The sequence below is a fragment of the Megalobrama amblycephala genome, linkage group LG8, assembly GCF_018812025.1.
Source record: "Megalobrama amblycephala isolate DHTTF-2021 linkage group LG8, ASM1881202v1, whole genome shotgun sequence".
NCBI classification, from domain to species: Eukaryota; Metazoa; Chordata; class Actinopteri; order Cypriniformes; family Xenocyprididae; genus Megalobrama; species Megalobrama amblycephala.
This window is the reverse complement of record NC_063051.1, coordinates 20,920,798-20,940,012: the sequence shown is the minus strand read 5'-3', so window position 1 is coordinate 20,940,012 and position 19,215 is coordinate 20,920,798. Positions and strand designations below refer to the sequence as shown.

General features: G+C 37.4%; 1 protein-coding gene across 5 annotated transcripts; it reads left to right on the top strand.

Moving 5' to 3' along the window:
• The first annotated feature begins 387 nt into the window (after positions 1-387).
• Positions 388-15,925, top strand: LOC125274013 (transmembrane protein 125). Of its 5 annotated transcripts, none has more exons than XM_048200015.1 (4): positions 388-452; positions 588-912; positions 10,609-11,603; positions 14,631-15,925. In XM_048200015.1, the coding sequence occupies exon 4, from the start codon at positions 14,695-14,697 to the stop codon at positions 15,364-15,366; it is 672 nt and encodes a 223-aa protein (XP_048055972.1). In that variant the 5' UTR covers positions 388-452; positions 588-912; positions 10,609-11,603; positions 14,631-14,694; the 3' UTR covers positions 15,367-15,925. The 5 variants fall into 5 exon arrangements, with proteins under 5 accessions (XP_048055972.1, XP_048055974.1, XP_048055975.1 ...); XM_048200017.1 differs by having other exon boundaries at positions 388-912; positions 10,609-11,396; positions 11,545-11,603; XM_048200018.1 differs by having other exon boundaries at positions 389-912; positions 10,609-11,167; positions 11,262-11,603.
• The last annotated feature ends 3,290 nt before the right edge of the window (positions 15,926-19,215 follow it).

The following is a 19,215-nucleotide window of genomic DNA, read 5'->3' as shown; positions in this document are numbered from 1 at the left end:
TTCCTAATATTCTTGTGATTTGCATTTGAAAAAAACACTGCAATCAAAATGTAATAACTTGCTCTGCATCGGAAACAACTTTCCTTTTTCTGAGCACCACCCAATCCTCTTATTTTTACCCCTCGTCAATCAATTCTCTGTGGATTAAATTAAGCACCGCCCTGTTTTCGCATTGATATACATTAAATACATCACAACTGAAATAAAAGTTGCAAACATGTCCACATTTTGTAATAAAAACCGTGTAGGTTATCAAAGTAAATTGAAAATAAACATAAGTTTCGAATATTTTAAAGATTTATACAACAAGTTTTAAAAATTCACCATTACTTATGGAAATACTACCATCACAATAACACAATTCTCTCAGTAGCCTGAGTGATCTATTCATAAACACTGGTCATGCTAGGGTTTCCGGTTAAACAGCAAACAGAGCAGGTAACGATTTCCAGGTAGGAGCATTTTGTCACGCAGACGATACTTGAAACGCGGCGCAGCTTGAGCAAACAAACAGAAAATTGTTTTGTGTTTTTAATTGGCGTCTTTTAACGTTAGACCTTTGGACTAGAAGCTTCTTATCGCTGCAGGTGTCCCACTGGAGGGGAGCGGCGAGGTCACACACACACTCCCCAGCTGAACTACAAGCTCCGCGAGCAGAGTAGCAATGAGAGGAGAGACCACTCCTCCGAGCGGAGGGCAAAAGTCCGGGCTGAACGAGCACTGCACCTGCAACGCCATTCGCGATGACAACCTGATACGGTCTGGATTACTGAGCGAGACTTACATTAAACTTGACGTCTCTTTTAGCTGAGCGCGTTTCCCCTCTCAGACATATCGGCTGTACGTTTCTTGCCGTGTATATTAGTGGCTGATGTGGTTCGGGATGGTGTGCTGCCTGCCAGAGCATCACAGGTAAGAACGGAAGCGTTTTGATGTACGCCTTCGAACTCTTTTAGGCTTAATTAGAAATATATTTGTTACGAGTTATACATTAGACAGATAAGAGGACATACACCTTGATAAAGCTTCGTATGACATGTAAACTTTGTACTGGAGTTAAAGGACTTTGTTCTTAAAAAGTGTGCTTTTCACTTCTGGAAATTCGTCTCAACATGAGGAAACATTTTGTAAACAAATGTATGAGGGTAGATATTCAAAACTGTTTATATCATCTATATACTGAGATGGGAAACATACAATGTTTACTTAATGTTTAATTACTGTATATAAAATGGCTATAAAATTTCATTTTTTATGTGACAGGGAATTATATAATAATATACATTAACCAATAGCGCACAAGCAAGAGTGCTCTACTCAATATGAACATGTTGTTCTGATACTAGCCTACTACAATAGGACTGATATTGTGTTGTTTAATATAAAAATGAAAGATTTGGCCACTTTTTTTTTTTTACTTTTTTTCCTCTGCCAAGGAAAATAGCCCCCAATTTCATGTCACAGCATCCCAGAATATAATATCAGCACTCCTAAAACTTCACTTTAGGACTGTAACTAACATACTGGATATATGGACTTAAGCACACAAAATATTATCCTGATAAATGAAATGTAAATATAAGATTATTCACCAGTGCTTTCAACAGTGTTACATCATAAAACAAGTTCAGCACATTTTCTGTATATACTGCATGTCATCAGCTTTATCAGATAAAATATTAATAATTAAGCCTACTTTATAGGCTTTTTTTAACATTATAATCTAGTTACTTGAAAACATTTGTGAGTAACAGGCCTACTAATGAACAAAATGTATTCATTTATTCCCTGGAGCAGGTCCTTTTGCAATTATATAAACAAACATCCAGTGTACACAGACACCATTCTTTTTTTCACATCTTATAACAGTAACATTCTATTATGACAAATATGCAAACTGCATTCAACTTTTTTGGTGTCAGAGGTGTGGAGGGTCTTTGTCACATGCTGCCATTTCTGATTTTATATCTGAGCTGACCAAAATAAATCTTCACACAAATTACCAGTCTATATGTTCTATAAGTTGTGTAGAACACCAGAAACTGGTGCTCAAAACATATATAATCTAAAACAAATCTATCCAGTATACTAGACATTTGGAATGAGGAAGTAATATAATTATCAGATGATGTATATTGTAGACAATTATGGTGTATGTTAAACACATTGTGGTTTAAAGATTATCTAACATGAGTCAAGTGACAGGAAAATGCTAAGGAGGAGCTGCAGAACTGTAACAGTACTACATAACAGCCTATAGGGAAAGAAAGGTAATGTCTCCCATCTGTATAGTTAAAATGGTTCTGTATCATAAAATAAAAGTGAAGCAAATTATTTTTATGCTGTAGGTGCCCTTTCTATGCAGAGTGTGAACAGTGCTTTACAGTGACGGGGTAATAGTTTAGAGAGAAAAAGATAGTAATTAATCATGGTTACCCTCTTTTAAACCATTGTTAATGCAACAAATCAGCTACACTGGAGGTGCTGACAAAATGTCAGATCATGGATAGAAAATAAAATTACATTTATGACATTTTATTGTTTTATTGTGACTTAATTGTTGGGCATGTACCTACAATGACATATGATAACTGTAACCATCCGGTAAAAGACATGACAAAATAGGACAAAGAAAGTACAAACAAAAATGTAAATGTCAGATAGTTCTAGAAAAAGTACCAAATGTTTCATCATATTATACTGTGGGATTCTTTGAAGTATCTTGTAAATACTATGGCAGATGAATATGTTCCATGGTAGCATCATTGGATATCATTACTAGTATTTAACAGTACTTTTTTTTTTTAATAAAAGGATGAACATCCATATTTGGAGTTTTGATAGAGAGTTTTGACAAATATATCTGCAAAGAAAGAAAGAACTCTCAAAGTTATGCTTCCAGATGCCAAACAAACCAACACTCTGGGCTCCTTCCTCATTCTTTCCTCAGAGATAGCACAGATCTTTAAAAACGACAGGTGCATGACAGCACACGGCAACATCCAAACATCCCAAGAGTGTATATTCCAGAATATTCTGTGACAGACACGGAGACAGCCAGTGAGAACGAAACCGTGCCCTAAAGAGTGAAAGAGTAGGTCCAGGTGTCTGAACCGTACTGGTGTCTATGTCACAGATGGAGGTCAGGTCACAGAGTAGAGCTCAGTGGCCAAATTGGATAGTTGCCCTATTTTTGTATTGCATTAAGGACTATGTTCACATTTCTGCTGTCCTAGAGGCCAGAACTGAACATTCTGGATGCTGTCACTGTTTTGAGAATGAAAGGGAGAGCGGTAGGCAGGAAGAGAGGTGAACGTTTTTCCTTTTGTCAGCAGTGTGGAGCTGGGTGGACGGGCCTGTTAATTGGTGATTTAATTAGTGCTTAATATTGCAGCTGTGCCCAAAACAGGAAAATCAAGCACCGAACAGCAGTGAATACAGAGCCGTACAAGACAAAATAGCACCCTTAAGCCTGGAATACACTACATGATTTTTAAAATCTGAACTGACTAGGAATTGCTGACTTTGAAAATGATTACAGTGAAAAATGGGAATCATACTAAACGTTTGAGGTTTACACACTACCAGACATTCATGTTGTGCTGAACACAACAAAATTATGCAGAAACATGCACCTTGTTGCTAGGAGATGCATGACAACTGAAAACCATATGTGTTCTAAAATCGGCTCAAAATATAAAACATGTTTGATATCCTCCGACCGGATGGAATCACAGTCTGAAGCAAAAAGTCTGTGCCCATAATACACTATATGTTTGTATTTTCTGCTAAATCTGTCAACTTTTGGCTGGAATACATTAGACGATTTTGCACTGATTTTTTTCCACAATTTGCAGTCTGGAAGTCAATTCTAGTTGCTGAAAGTTAGAGCCAGTCTGCAGATTTTGGCCAGACGGAGTTGACAGATTTGACAGAAAAATAGTGTGGTGTATGATGGGCACAGACTCCAATTTTTTAGCTTCAGACTTTGATTCCATCCACTCGGAGGATATCAAACATGTTTCATATTTTGAGCCGATTTGGGGGTTGAGCCGAGGCGCATGTTTCTGTGTGAGTTTGTTGTTTTCAGAACAACTTGAAAGTCTGAGTGTGCGTGATCCTCAGATGTTTAATATGATGCCCAGATTTTCTCGCTAGTAAAAAGTCGCTATTGTATGATGCCTAATAGGGGTGTGACAGTACATGTATTCGTCCCGAACCATACGGTACGGAGGTCACGGTTCGGTGCATGCAATCAGATGACGAATACAGTCAGTCACGGGCGATCAACACTCCAATCCATAAGGGGGCGCACGCGGTAATATAACGCTGTTTGCTAACTGCCACAACAGGAAAAAGAGCAGAAGAAGAATAGTGCATATGAGAATGATTTATATATATATATAATATACTTACATATAAGCACTTGAAAACAAAGTCCACTGGATAGTGTGCACACGTTGAATGCGTCTTTCTGTGCTCATGGATACAGAAGAATATTTTGAAAGGCTCGCGCACTCAAGTGAGTTCCGGAGCGGAACACAGAAAATTAAGTATAGGAGGGTTGGGCTTAGGGATGGGTATCGTTAAGGATTTAACGGTATTACTACTCTTACTGATACTGCTTATCGATCCGGTACTTTAACTGTATTCTTATCGGTACTTTTTGTTATATATATATTATATATATATTTATATAGAGAGAGAGAGAGCTGAATTAACTTTGCTTTATATTATATAGTGTCTGGCATTTTTGGTGTTTTATATAAGATACAGTAAGAACATGAACAAAGAAACAAACTGCCAAATACAATAAAACAAAGACACAAATGAAATAAAGTGCTTTTATTTGTCATTGTAAGTAATATAGGCCTATAAGTAATATAGGCCTAGCCTATAAAAGAAATCTATAGTAACCAAATGTAAAGTAACACTGCATGGTTTTCACAGTATAAATTAATAGATTAACTCTTATTAAAGCTAACTATATTCAGAAGAAGTGCTGTGAGTGATTTTCTCTTTGCATTTTGTTGTTTGATTAACACTGATGGCATAATTGTCAGAAGGTGACTGCTGTCACTTTAAGACAATATATTAACACACATCGGATTTTCTCCCAGCTGTTCATGTACACTTCCGATATAAACTGCATTTATGTAGCTAAACACACTCCAATCCGGTCATTTTAACATACTATTGTGTGTATTTGATCTTTTGGACGTGCACCTGAAGCCCAACGTGTAATTTGTTTGTCTATTTGCAATCCGTTTTGAAGCGCGCGCCGCAATTCAGCCTGAGGAACAGCGTCTCTTGCATTATTGTGCTGTTTACTGATAATAATTTTCAAACATTAGTGCTAAAGACTATTTTACAACAATCACCGTGTGCTGACACCTTAAGTTTGAGTTTAGGGAGGAACGAACGCGCGCAGCTAGACGAAACGTAGTTTTTAATAGTTTTACCTCAGATATCTTCTTTCTGATGATCCTTGGAACATCAAAATCAAAATAAAATTAGCTTAATATCAAAGCACACGCCTGTACAGACGTTTAGTTTTTTAGTTCTCTCCTCACCAATTAGGCTAGGGCTTTCATGACTGCGCGCGCTGAGGCTTCTCTGCGTGAATCTCTCTTCTTGCGAAAGCAAAAATTGCTTCCTAATATTATTGCATATAGAAACAGCTGGACTCTGGCGAGATAGAATCAAATAATGTCTGTGATTATTTTCTTCATAATTTCTCCAGCACAGAACCGTACTGTCTACACCGTTCAAAATAAAATACCGGGTTTCGGTACCCATCCCTAGTTGGGCTTAAGCTTTGTTTAAATATAGTTAAAGTGGAGCCAACTGTAACACTCCTAAGTTTTATTTTTCATTATTCTTATTTATTTTGTACTTTTATAACACAAGATCCTTTTGAGTTTTGTAGCTGATTGTGACCAAATACCTTTTGTTTTTTATCAGCACTGCAAAAAACAATATGACCTTTGCAAGAGTGCATTCTGTTTACTGCTTAGTGCTTAGTACACTATAGGAGGCTGTACTTCTACCAACTAGGGGACTAAATGTTGCTTGGTGGAACAAACTGTGATTGCACTACTGTCTGTTCAAAATAAAATCAAATAAACCTAGCATTGTGGATTTGTTCCTTTTCTCACTATTAACTAGTTGCTTATTAGCATGCATATTACTAGGATATTGGCTGTTTATTAGTACTAATAAAGCAGGTATTAATGCCTTATTCTGCATGCCTATATATTCTACATCCCATAATGACTTAACAACTACCTTACTAACTATTAATAAGCAGTAATTAGGGGTTTATTGAGGCAAAAGTCATAGTTAATAATTAGTTAATAGTGAGAATTGGAAAATCCTAAATTAAAGTGTTACCATTTCTCCTATTGTACCGAAATCGTAACTAACCTTGACCCCAAAACTGAGGTAGGTACCGAACCATGACTTTTGTGTTCCGTTACACCCCTAATGCCTAATGTTTTAAAATCTGTTCCAACTTTAAAAGTTGTGTACCGCATTCAAGACTTTCAACTACCCAAAATCTGTTCTGACTTTTGGCAAGTAGCGTTGACGCGTCCAAACTGCAAATTGGCAAAAATCATGCATTGTATTCCAGTCTTTACTGAGACGTATGACTCATGTTGTTTCTACGGTATTTGCACACCCATATAAGCTGTACCGGGTCTATTGTTGTCGAGTTAATCATACATAGAGGACATTGAGATTTTACGCAGAGTAAGATTGAGTAATCTGTCTTTATAATGTCATTTTGTGTTCTATTTCCTTCTACGAATGTGGCGGTAAGCTGCAGTGAGGGGTTGGAATGAAGGAGTGTTCTTTAGGGAAAGTATACTGATGGAAAGAGAGGATGTAATGACACCACTGAGTCTTGAAGTGAAATGATGGAATAAGGTACATGGCATATGTTAACTTTTATGATGAAAAGAAAGAGCACTGGGAGCTGGAGCTGTGCTTTTCAAAAAGGCTGTTCCTCCCCAGCCACCAGAACGGCAGTGCAACATAGGGGGAAATAAGAGACAGATAAGATACTGCGATAGTGCGGATTTCTCAGTTGAAATAATAAGAGATTAAGAGTGAAAAATCAAGGGTGGTTTATGTAGCTCTAAAGGCAGGGTCCAAGCCAGCTGCTGTTTGCGGTTTGTTCCTGAGGTTATGCCTGACAGTAACTTGAGCCATGTGTGCAGGCTGATAAAATGTGGATTAAGCAAGAAGGAGAGAGGGGCAGCAAGAAGCATAACCATAACAACTTACTCTTAGCCCTCCAGAACCCAAATCTTATACAAACTATACCACAACATAACTTATTTAATACTAATGAGTGAAATTTAGAGTTTTAGCCTGTTGTGTGCTTGTAATGCCATTAGCATTGTCTGTACTTCATTATAAACTGTTTTTCTGTAATTTAACTCTTAAATGGTTAGTTCACCCAAAAATGAAATTTCTGTCATTAATCACACACCCTCATGTTGTTCCACACCCGTAAGACCTTCGTTCATCTTTGGAACACAAATTAAGATATTTTTGATGAAATATGAGAGATATATGACTCGTCCATATACAGCAATGTAATCAACACTTTCAAGTTACAGAAAGGTACTAAAGACATCTTTAAAACTGTTGACGTGACTGCAGTGGTTCAACCTTAATTTTATGAAGCTACGAGAATACTTTTTGCACAAAAACAAAAATAAAGACTTGATTCAACAATATCATGTAATTCTCATATGTTGTTTACGTCCAGGGCTTCCAGGTTCTACGTCAGAACCCTGACTCATTATTGGCCGGCTCCTGCGTCAACATCACACGCATGCGTCGTGCTGCTCACGTGTGGAACTTTGGCCAATACTGAGCTGGCATTCGGACTTAAACACGGAAGCCTTCACTGTGCTTACTCTGGCAACTGCATAAGGATAATGACAGGGATGAGAAGAGATTGTTGAATAAAGCCATTATTTTCGTTTAGTATTCTCATCGCTTCATAAAATTAAGGTTGAACCACTGCAATCACGTCAACTGTTTTAACTATGTCTTTAATACCTTTCTGGAACTTGAAAGTGTTGATTATATTGCTGTATATGGACATGTCATATATCTCTCGGATTTCATCAAAAATATCTTCATTTGTGTTCTGAAGATGAACGAAGGTTTTATGGATTTGAAATGAAATGATGGAGAGTAATTAATGACAGTAATTAATTTCATTTTTGGGCGAACTAACCCTTTTAGGATCTCTTAAATATTCAACATGCCTATATTAAACATTTGAGGAAGAAACAGACTTGCTGAACAGTGGTCTGTAGTAGGTCTGTAGTAGGCCTACTACTACAACTAACAGGTCATCCGGTTACTTTGCATCTAATGTTTTATGAACACTGATTTTGAACATAGTAACATTAATAGAATGTTCATTTAAAGTTATCTGGTCAATAATAATATATCAAAATATTAGCATAAAAATGTTATTTATATATCATTCATTGAACATTTTTCTGAAACATTTTAGTTGGATGCTAGTCTTTTTTAAATGTTACTACTTGCTACTTCTTTCAGATGGTTCAGAGAACATTCAAAAGTGAAATTTCCATAATACTTGCAAAATGATTATTATATTAATGATAATTGCAATATTCTCTAACGTTTTCGCTAACATTCACATAACTAAGAAATAAAAAATAAAAAACGGGACGTTTTAAACATTCCGAGAACATTCTGAAGTAATATTTTCGAAACTTAATGGAAATGGTAGCAAAACGTTCTAACATTTTTTGTTAGCTGGGTATATACAGTGGCATGAAAAAGTATGTGAACCCCTTGCAGAATCTGTGAAAATGAGAATTATTTTAATAAAATAAGAGGGATAATAAAAAATGCATGTTATTTTTTGTTTAGTACTGTCCTGAATAAGATATTTTACATAAAAGATGTTTGCATTTAGTTCACAAGACAAAACAATAGCTGAATTTATTAAAATAACCCCATTCATAAGTATGTGAACCCTTGATTCTCAATACTGTGTGTGGTTACCTGATGATCCACGACTGTTTGTTTGTTTTGTGATGGTTGTTCATGAGTCTCTTGTTGGTTCTGAGCAGTTAAACTGAGCACTGTTCTTCAGAAAAACCTCTAGCTCCTGCAGATTCATCAGTTTTCAAGCATTTTTGCATATTTGAACCCTTTCCAGCAGTGACTGTAGGATTTTGAGATCTGTGTTTTCATACTGAGGACAACTGAGGGACTCAAACTCAACTATTAAAAAAGGTTCAAACATTCACTGATGCTCCAGAAGGAAACACGATGCATTAAGAGTCAGGGTGTGAAAACTTTTGAACAGGATGAAGATGTTACAATTTTTCTTATTTTGTTTAAATATCATTGTTTTTCATTTAGTACTGCCCTTCGGAACCAACAGAAGATACTTGCATGTTTCCCGGGAGAAAAATTAAGTACAATATTCCTTGATATTTGAATTCAAAAGTTTTCACCCCTCGGCTCTTAATGCATCGTGTTTCCTTCTGGAGCATCAGTGAATGTTTGAACCTTTTTTAATAGTTGAGTTTGAGTCCCTCAGTTGTCCTCAGTGTGAAAAGACGGATCTAAAAATCATACAGCCACTGCTGGAAAGGGTTCAAATATGCAAAAATGCTTGAAAACTGATGAATCTGCAGGACCTGGAGGAATTTTCTGAAGAACAGTGCTCAGTTTAACTGCTCAGGACAAACAAGAGACTCGTGAACAACCATCACAAAACAAAAAAACAGTCGTGGATCATCAGGTAACCACACACAGTATTGAGAATCAATGGTTCACATACTTATGAATAAATTATTAATAAATTCAGCTATTGTTTTGTCTTGTGAATTAAATGCAAACATCTTTTATGTAAAATATCTTACTCAGGACAGTACTAAACAAAAAATAACATGCATTTTTTATTATCCCTCTTATTTTATTAAAATAATTCTCATTTTCACAGATTCTGCAAGGGGTTCACATACTTTTTCATGCCACTGTAGTTGGGAAGTATGCATATTCAGATGCAGCTAATATTTCTCTCACTTCATCCACCATCTTGGATTTATTTTTTCTCTGAACTTGTTGCAGTGTATTATGGGATTGATTACTCCATGAAGGATACATGCAGTCCCAAAGACAACATAATTAAATTCCCTTCTTTTTGGAAAAACCATCGTGGTGAGTGTGCACTTATGATGCCTGAAAATGGTGCCTTCATAGGAGCTAATATATGACAGACTTCCAATGGATAAAGCAAGCAGACATGGCTTCGGAATATATTGATATTGCTTGGGAAAATAGCTTTAAATAAAAAATGAATATTTCATGAAGGTTTTCTGGACATTTTCCATCCACTTCCACCTTGTTGCAAAGATTGTTCTGTTACCCCCATATGGAAAAGGCAAGTTCTGCCCCTGCTCAGATCTTCACAGCAGTTTCCTCCCTTAACAATCAAAAGCAATTTGTTAAACCCTGATGAATTAGACATACTGCATATCCTTTACACATCCCCTTCCCATCAAGCTGTCATTCTTTGCTTCTTTTGTCTCCACACAGATAGTGACCTGTTTCCTCCTGGCCTGGAGAAGGACTCAGAGACTTGCTCCATTGTTTTTGTCTAGCAACCAGGCAGAGAAGAGTATGCTAGACAAGGCATCAGCTGTTGTATGGTGACCGGAGACAAGACAAGAGCCTGCTTTATGAACGCTTCTTTTGCAGATACATCAGAGACGTGCAGTCAGAGATACAACAGTGTACCGCTTGACTAGAGAATGAATAGTGCGCTTGGCCTGCCACAATGCTCAGCATTCACACCTGTCGGGAAAGATGCCGTTTGCTCTAAATCTTCAAGAAAACCACCAAGCTTCAATAGCCAACAGCAACATGAGCTAAGAAAGAGGAGGAGGAACACTGTCAAGATGCTACTAAAGCTGAACACCTCTGTCCTGGTTTGTGGATCACTCATGCACTGACAGCCAGGGACATTTTGCCTATGAAATAACCTCAGAGAGACCTTGCAGGCAAACTGACTGTGGACTGTTTTTTAAATTGAGGGCTAAGTTGGACGGCTGTCCAGCCCCAAGGCCACTACACTGACAGATCAGCCATTTAGAAGGTTTTTCCATCGATACCATGTCAGCCTAAAGGAATCTGACTAATAATAATTACAAATACTTTAAAACTAACAACTGCGTCTTGCACACTTTCAGTTTTCCGGTTAGCCTGGTTGTGTTCATGCAGGCAGTCTTATAAATATACTCTGGAGTCTGGACTGCACCTGTCAGTGACATCACAAAACTAAAGAGGAAAACTTCCCAAGGAGCCACTGCAAATCAAAACTGAAAGTCAGTATATTATTAGAAATGATTTCTTTTTAAGTATAAGCTAAGGTGAAGGACACAAATAATAAGCAAGTCCCAACCCTGAGGTGATATAGAATATTTCCTTGCTGTCTTTTCTCTCTCCACCCTCTGTTGGGGAAATGACTGAAAGTGAATGCACCAGTGAATGATAAACTGCTCTGCCACTACTTTATACAGTAATTCTTTAGGGTGAGTACACTTCTACTATAACATAAGGCACTCATCCAAGATGATGTTCATGATATTTTGATAAAAGATTCAAAAGGCTGAGCCTACTTAAATAGGATTGAAGGGCTCTCATTAAATTGGGCAGATGGGATAATGCAGGTTGAACTACCTGGGAATGCAGAAATAGTACAAAGTCAGTGCTGTGTTTGTTGTCATTGCTTTCTGGCCAGCAGTAAAAGAAACATTAACCATTGTGATTAATTATTATAGAAATAGCACTCAAAATGAACATTCTGTCAGCATTTACACGCCCTCATGTTGTTTCAAACCTGTTCTTTCTTTTGTGAAACACAATGGAGATTCACAAAGTGGTCCATATGACTATATACAAAGTCTTCCTACTTTAGATGACTTTGTGTTTAAGGTCAATGAGTAAAATTTGGGGGGATCATTTGACAGAAATGCAGTATTATATACATAACTATGTTTTCAGTGGTATATAAAGACCTTACATAATGAACCGTTATGTTTGTATTACCTTAAAATGAGCCATTTCTATCTCATACATATGTTTCTACAGCAGCCCTAAACGGACAAACACTCTACCGAGCGCGTTTCGCCACTATGTTGTTCTTCTTCTAAATCGTTTGTGTTTTTAGAGGCAGCTTGCATTGTCACTACGTTGAATATGCACGTAGTAGTAGTTGCAGTCATCTGGTTTATTAGAAGCAGAGACCGTTCTTTGTTAGAGGTAAGAAGAAACCTCATTGCTTAACACAAGCTACTCTCTGCTCTCTCAGACGACGACATGTCGGCCAGACGGCCATCGTAGCTTCCTCGAAAGGGAGGGGTGTGCGCCGTTAGTTGCAGTTCGCAACCTCACCGCTAGATGCCGCTTAAATTTACACACAGCACCTTTACATCAGACCAAAATTTAAGTTGTTACTTACTGTTAATCTATCCATCCAGTGAAGATAAACACTGAATAAATCAATGAGTCAGTGAGTTGAACTCAAGAAGCAGATGAATCTAATTAATAAACAAATCATTCAGACTGGTTTTGTGAACTGGATCATCAGATTAATTGAAAAAATCTTGACTCAAAAGAATGAATCATTCATGTTTCAAAAAGAGCCAGGATGGGATTTTCAGTTACTGAATTAATCTCTGGTCTGTTTTTCACACATAAGATTTAAAACACAATATAACAAAAAACGTCTTATGGACCACTTTTATGGTTATTTCACTTCTTTTTTGAAGCTTGAATGTCCCCATTCATAATGGTACTGAAAAAAGTGACTATTATTATTCTTTAAAAATTCTATTATGACAGAATCTCTTTAACAATCATTGCAATATTATCATGGACTTTAGTGTTTTTGTTTTCATGGGCTTTCTTGATTGACTTTTCTTTCTTCATGCCTCACCTCAGTCACAGGAAAGCAGTATGTCAGTGATATGAGACTCAGGTCCACAGGGACTTAATTATCAAAGCTTCACAAACGTACATGTACACAACCCCTACTGCTACACACGCACTTTGAACAAACAGTGCAAATGAATGACACTGGTCCTGGATAAAAAGAAATATAGTTTGTCTTCGTCCGTGATTATAATGTATGCAGTGTAGTTTAAGAGCAGATGCGGTTTGCTGGTGCAGCAGTGCTGACTGTGAAGGCAAAGCCACTTACGGGATTGTAAAGACAAGCTGTCCTGCAACCTTGAGGGTCACAGGGACCACAGAGACAGGCCATTTGTAAAGGAATTAAGGCTTGAGCCCCTGAGCAGAAGGGAAATTGTCTTCTCTAACTACTTAAAATCTTTATTCTCTCTCTACACCCATCCACATGGTCGTCCCCAGCCACATTAACATGCTTTAGACTAAACACAAGTGTTTAAATTAAACCTTGTTTCCATTGTTTGATTACATCATAAATTGATTTTAAGAACAGCTTTATAAATAAAGCTGTGTTTTAATCATTGAGCAGCTTGGTCTGACTCCAGAATGGTGTTTTTAAAACCTCACTGAATAATTTACATAATATTTGCAACATTTTGTACATTTTTGCATATTTTGGAGAGTGGCGGGAGGGATGTGCCATTTAACATACCAGTAACAGTATAAACTGTTCATCATTTTGAATGGAAATTTTTTTTTTTAATAATGCTAAAGTGAAAACCTGTTAATTGCTTACTATAATTTAATGCAGTGAAATTTATATATGGTATAATTTATATTAAATTTAATGGGTAATTTCATTTATATAATTTACAGTAAAATTATAATTTTTAGGGATGCACCGAACTGATAATTCTTTATATTTGAAAGCCGATAACCGATATATTGGCCGATCTCACCATTAAAAGCCATGTCCCAATCACATTATAGTGTTCTCATTATAATGTTATCTGGCCTGTATGACAGACTTGTGCTGCACATGTTGCACTTAACTGTATTTTCCTTTTTGAAGTGATTTCAATCATATCTCAAGCAATTCAAAACCATAACGGCAGATAGTGCGCATCTGATAATTTTATAATATATTAAATTTATGGTAAAAACACGTAAAAAGATGTCTCTAGATGTCCCAGCATGATGCGCCTCATTTTGGTATATTTTAAATAATTAATCATGTTTCTTCCTATTTTCATAATCAGTTACACAGTTTTTTGTTACATTTTATGTTATTTAGTTAATGTTTAGAGCTTTATTTTATTGATATGTGCTACCCTGATGGCATTTTGACAGCCTTTAATTGATCATGTGCCCTTTTATTTTACTACTTGAATTTTTATGGTAGTTATATGTATTTTAAGGTAGAAAATCAGATTTTATATAGGTTATAAGTAGGTTGGTATATTACAGTGTATCAATAATAATTAAATATTCAGTAATGAACTGAAATATACAAACTAAAATGCATTTACATAATGCCTGAAACATTCTCACTGTGAATCTCTTATTGTGAATTGAACGGGATTTTTTTCATGTTTTGTCAACTGTACACATGGCCACTTCTTACCTAATTTCCATCTTGTTTTCTCCAGGAACTCTAGCCAGGTGTCCTCTCACGGTTGGGACCAGTCCTGAGCACCATTAGCAGTGAACATCATGTCAGAACTGGAGGACTATTCCCCTCCGAGGGGCCACCCCCATCCTGACCCGGCTCGCATCCAGCAGAACCTCCTGGAGGAGCAGGTGGAGCTCTGGTGGTTCAGTGAGCCACGCAAATCATTATTATGCTATTGCGCTTCAGTGGCCTTGATCTTAGGCTGCGGCCTGGGCGGCGTAGGCCTCCTTTCCACCACCACCAGTCTTTCCAGCGAGTGGCGGCTGGGCGCCGGAACCACTCTTTGCCTTCTCGCTCTGGCCGTCCTCCTAAAGCAGCTGCTGAGCTCCGCTGTCCAGGACATGAACTGCGTGCGTAGCAGGCGCCGGATCAACATGCTAAAAAGTGGCGGTTTATCTGACGTCCTCATCATGTTGATCACGGGAACATCTCTGCTCATCTGTGGGGCTGTGCTCCTAGACGTGGCCTTGGCCTACCACATGCCCAAACCCGGCAAGGCACTGAATGATATGTATATATCTGGGTTGGTGATGCTGGTGGTTGGGAGTTTCACAGTGTTAGCGGTTAGCGTTTATGCCGCAGCAGCTTTTCTCTTAGAGAGGACAGGGCCAGGACAGAGACGGTGGGAGAGGACAGTGGGGATCTTCAGCATTTCAGGCCAGATGCAGGCAAGGAGAAGAGAGACTGCTTCGAGTCTGGCCCAACTGATATAACTGGGACTGCAAAATAAATACGCCATTCTTTCACTGAACATGAACTAAAATGCTCTCAAAGAAACTTTGCACCTATTAAACTAAGGCACAAATCACATGTGACATTTACAATTGCATTTCACAAACAAACTGATTTATATTTTGGCTCAAGGTTTTAGGCATTAAATCTTTGAGGGTATAAGCACAAACATCTTTTACATGCTTCATTCCAATAAGGTACAGTTAAAAGTACTGAAAAAGCACAAAAACAATCTAAAGATTGATCTTCAATGAATTGATTTTAGGTAAAACATGCTGCTTTCTCTTCATTGCTATTGGACAACTACATTATGTGTGCGTGCGCCCTTGATGGCTTTATTTATGCGGGAAAAGGTGAGCATACCAAGCGGTTGTCCATCTGAGGATGTCTTCAGTGGCTCTGATGTGTGTATGTGTGTGTGTTTGTGTGTGTGAGTGAGTGAATTGACCAGCTGTGTCATTTTGCATGCCTGTGATTTTACACTACAATCTGTGCAGGCGAAGCTATGGATCAAATAAAGGATCAGATTGTCAATATGGAGAATGTGAGCACGTTTATTGGTGTTTTTGTTTTGTTTGTTTGTAAATGATTCCAAGAAAAGGGGGTTATTGTGATTGTAGAAGTTGATTTACACTTTGATGCAAATTATTGGTATTTTGTTCAGAAGGGCTTATGAAAAACATTTACAAACAGATGGAGATAAACAGATGGCAGGTTGTAGCCATTTAGTGGAAATCTATTTCAATTTGTATACATACTAAACAAACATTCAGGCTCTGCTGTGACAACTTTGGAGAAATTACTTCAGAAAAACAGGCAGCAACACACCTCGGATACACCTAAGCTACACTGAAAGTAAGGCAAGGCAAGTATATTTATATAGTACATTTCAGACAATTCAAAGTGCTTTATATAGAAAAGAAATTAAAATAATAAGATAACAATAAAAGCCTCACAATGTGGTGTGCGGTGGTGTTTTAAAATGAGGAGGCAACATTTATGTCCCTGTTACACAATTTTCCTGATTAAGTTAACATTACATAAAAAGAGAGACCAAATACAATTATATTTAGTATTTTTACAGTATGTAATGTTCTACTTATTAAAGGGTTAGTTCACCCAAAAATGAAAATTCTGTCATTTATTACTCACCCTCATGCCGCTCCACACCCCACACAAATTAAGATATTTAGTTGAAATCCGATGGCTCCGTGAGGCCTTCATAGGGAGCAATGGACACTTCCTCTCTCAAGATCCATTAATGTACTAAAAACATATTTAAATCAGTTCATGGGAGTACAGTGGTTCAATATTAATATTATAAAGCGGCGAGAATATTTTTGGAGCGCCAAAAACAAAACAAAATAACGACTTATTTAGTGATGGCCGATTTCAAAACAATGCTTCAGGAAGCATCGGAGAACAAATGAATCGGTGTATCGAATCTTCTGTTCGGAGCGCCAAAGTCACGTGATTTCAGCCGTTGGCAGTTTGACGCGATCTGAATCATGATTAGATCCTCTGATTCATAATGCTCCAATGCTTCATGAAGCGGTGTTTTGAAATCGGCCATCACTAAATAAGTCGTTATTTTGGTTTTTTTGGCGCACCAAAAATATTCTCGTCACTTTATAATATTAATATTGAACCACTGTACTCACATGAACCGATTTAAATATGTTTTTAGTACCTTTATGGATCTTGGGAGAGGAAGTGTCATTGCTCCCTATAAAGGCCTCATGGAGCCATCGGATTTCATGAAGGTGAGTAATAAATTACAGAATTTTCATTTTTGGGTGAAGTGAACCCTTTAACACCAAGTATAAATTTCATCAAGTTTTTACGCATTTTTACAGTTATTCCAAAATAATAACTAACGGCAGTAACAATTTAAACAATATATATTATTTATAAACTAATATTCAGCTTTTCTTTTTTTTAATAGTACATTTATTTTCAGCAGTCATTAAGCTTGTACACACGGTTACTCACTCACAGACAAAAAGATGTACCTTTAATTTCGCCACGCTGATGCTCACTAAACCCCCCGCAGTCATCATGTTTTCAGGCCATTTCGAGTTTGATTTTGACATGAAATAAAGCGGTGATATCTAAGTGACAGTTGTTTACTTACTTTTTAATTAGTCTTCCCATTAACGCCATCATTAACGGTCAACGATTTTAGTTTATATTCAGACCGATTTGACGAGAACGCGCACAAAAACAAGAGGCGGGATTTATCGCACGAACCAATCATGTCCAATTGTAACCGATTATATCCAATCTAGCGCGACTGCTTCCTCTCTGAATGGAGGCACAAGAGACGCGGTCGGACTTCAAGCTGTAATTTCACCTGCGGGTGTCGCTGTTCGACAGTGTGACTTTTACACTTTTTAAAGTCAAATTTTGTAACATTTACGTTGTTTTATTTTTGTAACATCAATTATTTTCTCATCCAGTTTTTTTTTTTTTTTTTTGAGGTGGCACTGCCTCCCTTGCCTCCTCGGAGGAACCCCCCCTGCCTCACATGCTATCTGGATTATCACAAGTTTTCTAGTATGAAATTGGACTTGAACGTGAAACTCTGAGAGAATTTTGTTACCCGAGATTTTCGAAGTTGGTCGTGACATTATGTTTAAACATGGCGGGTGGAGAACAATTGCTGCTCTGACTGGTATTCTTTATTAGTTTTTTAACAACAGCTACATCGCCCAGGCTTGTTAAACTATTGCGTATTTACATATATGAATAACCATTTGAAGCATATTATAGCCTATGTTTTATACACAGCGAATAGGGTGAATTCAGGTTGATTGTGACTTTTGTCCAAGTCATCTCAAAGGCAAAAAGTGTCCCAATCACTCTCAATTCACCCTATAGTATGTTTTGACCGAAATTCCAGAATTGTCAAACTGATCTAGATGAGTGGTGAATGTTAATATGGTTGTCAATATGACCCAAACTTTTATATTAAAGATTACATATCTTCAATACATTTTGGCTTTAATAAGATGACCCCAATAAATAGGCAAGAATAAACCTGGTATCCTCCATTACTTTCCGACAACAAAGCACTTGAACTCGACCAGCTTGTAATCACGACTTTAGAAGTGGAAAGTAGTACATTTCTGATAGCATGTGAAAGCAGAATGACTTTATGCACCCCAAACATCTAAAAATTATCCTGGGACCTGATGGTTAAAAGTCAGTGCAGAAATGGCTCTGAGAAAAGGCCGAGCACAATTGATTGCAGATGCCACATGGATTGATATTTAATTTTATATGCATTGACATTCATGCATTAACTCTGTCCAAATACTGTTGGGGCCACCATAGACTGCATTTAGTCTTAAATAGCGAATTATCCATCACAAAGCAAGATTCTTTGTGTTCTCTTGGCAAAGAAATATTTTATTTTCCAAATCACTACTTTGTATTATCTATAACCATATAAATAACAGAAAGCTACTGTCTGGTTAAATTGTTTTTAGTTTGGTCCCTCTTGCATGTTTGAGGAATTGTGTTTGAGAAACCATGCAGCTGAGTCATTCATCCATAGCTTGTCCTGTGAAGACAGAAGTAAATTCTGAAAGGGCCAGTAATGGGCTGAGGGGGACCGTAATCACGGGCAGGGGGTGGCTGGGTCGTGTTGGGCAATGCCTGTTTTACCCACAACAAGCTGACTATTGTGAAACAGCTCCTCAGTCACCATGTAAACAGTAGCTGACTCTGTGACCAATTGTCACCCATCTATTGGCTTGTCATGTGCTGAGACTGATAAGAATGAAGGAGAGCAAAAATAGCAAAGTGTACAACACCCATATTCATGG

Coding starts and splice junctions, on each gene's coding strand:
- LOC125274013 (XM_048200015.1), top strand. CDS start 14,695: ATGTCAGAACTGGAGGACTATTCCCCTCCGAGGGGCCACCCCCATCCT.